This window comes from Cyprinus carpio, chromosome B13 (assembly GCF_018340385.1).
Source record: "Cyprinus carpio isolate SPL01 chromosome B13, ASM1834038v1, whole genome shotgun sequence".
Lineage (NCBI taxonomy): Eukaryota > Metazoa > Chordata > Actinopteri > Cypriniformes > Cyprinidae > Cyprinus > Cyprinus carpio.
In genome coordinates, this window is record NC_056609.1 from 12,163,007 (window position 1) to 12,168,077 (window position 5,071).

Consider the following 5,071-nt stretch of genomic DNA (forward strand, 5'->3'; position numbering starts at 1 on the left):
TTTGTGCATATTTAAGAAGCTACTGCCTCATTCGTGCATTTAATCATCACATCTCAGAAAACTTGTAATAGAAAATATTTGTCTCAAGGTACTGTGATGAATCAAATGGGGAAAGTTATAGTGATACCTATTAGTTAACATTTTTACCCTATAGGGACCTGCGATGTTTTGCCTTAATTTGCAGTAAGGTTCTATACAGTTGTGTAAATACCATTTACATTTTACATTTACAGTCTGCACATTGTGAAATGCATATATTAATTGAACTGCCTTAAAATAATTAATACAGTATTTTTTGTGTGCTGGAATTAATGTCTAATATTTTCCTTTTAAGTCTGAAGGCTGAAACTTCATTTTGTTTCCGACTTTGCATATCTAGTATATGTGGTTTTAGTTCATCCACAGAGAGCCAGTTAAAATTTGAATTTGAGTAAGAGGATCTTACGCATGCTGAGTTTCCATTGTCAGTGGGTTCTGCTTTGCTAACCCTCTACTGAATCTAAATATTACCAGAATCGGCTGTAAAGGCTGGAGTATTGCCATCACTTTAACCACATCCTATCACTTTTGCAACAGCAAGATCTTTTGAATGTGGCTTTGGCTTTTGTTTCTGCCCACTGTCTTCCTGTATCTTAAGTAAAACCTTTGTTTTTTTCATTCATTGTCATGCTATCAGTCTCGTCTCACTGCTCTATTTTGCTACATAGTGATATTGATTCTTCTTTTGTTCATGTCACAGTCTGTTATGTGCTGGATATCTAACGGATTGTATGTGACGTGTTTATGTAAGCTGAATGTAGCAGGAAGTGGGGGGAGATGTGTGTCCTCCTCCCTCATGGGTTAAGTGAGCATGACCAGCAGTTGTTAAGCAGAACAGCTGTCCTTTGTGTGTGTCAGAGTGCATGTGTTTGAATACGTCCAGCTTAGTTTTCTGTCAATGTCACTTTGTATGCATATAAACATGCTCCTTTGTTTAACGTACACATTGGAGAATATTGTTGAGTGGAGAACACTATAGTTAAAGACTTGTTACGTTTTATTTTTTTGTTCTGTCACTAGGGTACATTTTAAAACTGGCAAACCTCACAGGTAAATAGATCAAACTGAAGAATGTATATCACAATTAGTTAATGTAAGTTAGTATATTGTGAAATTCTTTAGAGAGAAGTTTAAAAAAACTTTGGTGGTGGCTTAAGAACAGTATATACAGCACATTTAATAATTAACTTCTTAAATTTTCCAAAACATAAAAGTTTGTAGCACCACATTTTGTATGCAACATGAGGTAAGATCCTTCCATCAAAAAAATAAATACAAATACAATAAAATACAAATAAAAATGGTAAAGCCCAAGAAATAACATTAGTAAGACCTTTAGTGGGAAGACAGGTAAACAATTTGTAATGCTGAGAGCAAAGTCAAACCATTGAACTCTTTTACCTGTTATGTAAAAAATAATTTTAAGACAATTTAGAAATTGGATTCAATTTTGATTTTAATGAATGTTTATTGCTAAAGAGTGTATTAAAATCTTTCAAATCAACGTTTTAAACTGTATTTATGTCCCAAATATTACAGAAATTTAAATTAAACAGAAAAAAAACCCTAGAAATAAACTGGTTATAGAGCGCCATCTAGAGCTAACAAAAGGAACTGCGCAAAATTAATCAGCTGATTCATGTGTCGTCATGTGACCAAACACGGAAGTAATCATGCTGATATTGTCTACATTTGTGACACAAATGTATTACAAAGTTTCTTTTCTTGTGCGTGTTTTCTTCAGGTGTTTGTGATATGCCAGACCAGCTATGGTGATATGTTTCTTAATCCACACGGTGTGTCCGGTGAGCGCGCTGTCCGCGGGCGAGAGTCGGATACTGTATGCGCGCGTGTTCGGACCGGAGACCGGAGCCGGTAAATTCACACCGGAGCAGAGACGACTGATGCACGTGGAGAAACTCCACGTGTTAGCGAGGTGAGATGAATTCTCGATTGTAAACCATTTACGCCAAATTCTTACTCACAATCAAACCAACAACTGTAAATTATCACAATAACTAATAGGAAATTTCACATAAATATTTGTTTCGTCATTTTGTTTAATGATCATCATCTTGTTTTGATGACTGGGATAGTTCACCCCAAACCGTTTTGGTTACCATTGACTTCTATATGTCCAAAACAATAACAACAACAACAAAACATCTCTCCACATATTTATTGATTTATTTACTGTTCCATAGAAGATAGAAACCATACAGGTTTGTTTGGAACAACATGAGAGTGAGTACATGATGACAGCAGTTTTATTTTTGGGTAACTGTCCTGCTAATACCAATATCTGTATTAGCAACAACTGCAGTGACAGTGGTATTTTGTCAGAAACCATCTTTACTGGTACTTTGTATGTGCACCCAAGGGAAACAACACTCTTTTTTCTTTCTGCCCCTTTTCTCTCTGTCAGGCCGGTGAGGAGTGCTGTGGCTCAGAGTAGGGAGGCCTCAGGAGGTTTGTGTGTGGAGTCAGTGCTGGGTGAGGAGTGCTGTGGCTCTGGGTGAAGCTGACAGCGGCGTGTTTTCCCTGGGCAATGCAGAGCTCTTTCCAGAGCGGAGTCTTGTTCTGTGGCTTGAGGTTCAGTCTCTAGCGTTCACTCTGCTCTGTAGACCACACGAGAACCTCCTGCTCGCCGAGGGAGGGCTTCGCAACATTGCACGTCACTGCCTGGAGGAGCTACGTCTGCTGGGACCTGGTGCTGAGGTGACGTTTTTCTGGGACTAATGATTGTTTTATTAGGGCTGCTCAATTACTATTGCTTATACATAGGGCTCAAGACTTAATGAAAATAAACTCAACATGAATGAAAATGTTAGCAAAACTACAATGACAAATACAGCATGTTTTGTGCTACAGCTATGAGTAATAACTCACAGTATATTGTGTGGCTTGTTGAAGAGCCACTGCTGCTCACTGGAGATCATTACTTTCTGAAACACTTACTTATAGAACTTTTAAAAATACTACAATAATGTGACATCCGATATTTTTTTTGGCCGTAGCTTTTGAAGTATCTTGTATGTGTGTGCATGCATGTTTGCATGTTAATCTGTTCACTGTGCTTGTGTGTTTGCATATGGATGTAAAATACAGCACCAAAATTTTAAATGTATCCGTTAAATGGAACATGTACACTATACAGTTCAAGAGTTTGGGGTTGGTAAGATTAAAAAAAAAAAAAATGTTTTCTCTTATGCTCATCAAGGCATTTGATCAAAAATAAAAACAGTAATATTGTGAAATGTTACAATTAAAAAAAAAAAAAAAAAAAAAAAAAAAATATATATATATATAATTTAAAAAAAAAAAAAAAAAAATATATATTATATATATATATATATATATATATATATATATATATATATATGTATGTTATTTATTCCTGTGATGGAAAAGCTAAATTTTCAGCAGCTGTTACTCCAGTCTTCAGTGTCACCTGATCCTTCAGAAATCATTCTAATATAGTGATTTGGTGCTGAAGAAATATTTCTTATTACTATCAGTGTTGAAAACAGTTGTGCTGCTCAGTATTTTTGTTGAAACCATGATAAATTTTTGGGGGGATTCTTTGATGAATAGAAAGTTTAAAAGAACAGCATTTATTTGAAAAAGTAATAATGAAAAATCTTACTGACTTCAAACAATACATGGTAGTGTAAAAAAGTTATTATCTATTGTGTGAATGTATTTATGTTGTTTGGTGTTTTCATTGTATCATTGTGTAGATTCATGCAGCCTAGAGTCTGAAAACTATTGTATTGCTTTTGTTGTTACAGCTGAAATTGAACTTCTGTTGAACTCCAGCAATCTTATAAAGTGCAAGATTTTCTTATGTCTGCTGGCCTAGTTTCTTCCCATCAAAAAGACTAGCAGTGGGCACAATTGAAATGATGATTAAGAATATACATCTCACTCTGTGTGAGAAACATGATAAGCTGTTAATTACATTGCGATCAATACGTTCACAGAAAAGCAATCCAATGAGCTCAGGGGTATTTTCTGCAGAAATTTACTAAAGAATTATATTCTTTACAATTACTGTATGAATAGGGCTAGAGTTGTTGTCATACAGTGAACAAGGACACACATTCAAAGTAAATGGGCAAATTGCCAAGCTATTGATTATTTGATGCTACCCTTTTTCTCTCTAGGTGACATAGCTGTTATTTTCAGGTGTTGCTGAAAAGTGATCGCGTGGATGCGTTGTTGCACAGATTGCTTCCCCATGGTCAGCTCCTCTTCCTCAACCACCGCTTTGACCTCACCCTGGATAAAGAGATAGCGAGCTACATGAGCAAATGAAACAGTGTGTGTACTGGCATAACCATGAGGATTTGCCACATATTTAGAGATTAATATATAAACTACCTGATAAATCGAGGATGTTCTGATTTAAGAGATTTGGAGGAACCACTTCTCCTTGCACCCACAAAGTGTATTGTGAACTGTTTTTTCCCTTTGAAGAAACCAGAAGGCACATGTTCTGAAACTTTAATTGCAGTTTGACATATATTAGATGGAAGAAAGTCCCAACCTGCTCTAAAAAAGCAGCAGAGCTTTTGATATATCAGTGAGAGATTCTTTAGAGCTTATTCAAGTAAAGCTCTTTACACATTTGATCTCTCAGGCAGAATGACTTTGGAGTACCTGATTAACTGGCCATAAATGGTCAATTGATAACATTGTTCAGTGAATTTCTTGTTAATTAAAATCTGAATTTATATTATCATTGCTGTCTGGCTGGGTCAAAATAAAACCATCGGAGTATATATATGTATATATATATATATATATATATATATATATATATATATATATATATATATATATATATATATATATATATATATATATATCTGGCTCTCCTCTAGAGGGCAGTGTTGCATTTTATTAATTGTTATATGTTTTGCTTTAGTCAAGTGCATGGCAATTTGAATAATCCTCTAACACTTTCATCTAAAATAATTCAGTAGTTCACAGCAGTGTGTCTGCCAAGAGATCTGAGATGGCTGATTGA

The 5,071-nt window shown here is 35.2% G+C and overlaps 1 protein-coding gene across 1 annotated transcript; it reads left to right on the plus strand.

The window, feature by feature from the left end:
- Positions 1–1,683: 1,683 nt before the first annotated feature.
- On the plus strand, positions 1,684–4,828 carry ap5s1 (adaptor related protein complex 5 subunit sigma 1). The gene is given in 4 exon segments (XM_042736608.1): positions 1,684–1,975; positions 2,465–2,540; positions 2,542–2,757; positions 4,228–4,828. Coding segments are annotated over 4 exon segments (588 nt in total). The 5' UTR covers positions 1,684–1,808; the 3' UTR covers positions 4,357–4,828.
- Positions 4,829–5,071: the final 243 nt, after the last annotated feature.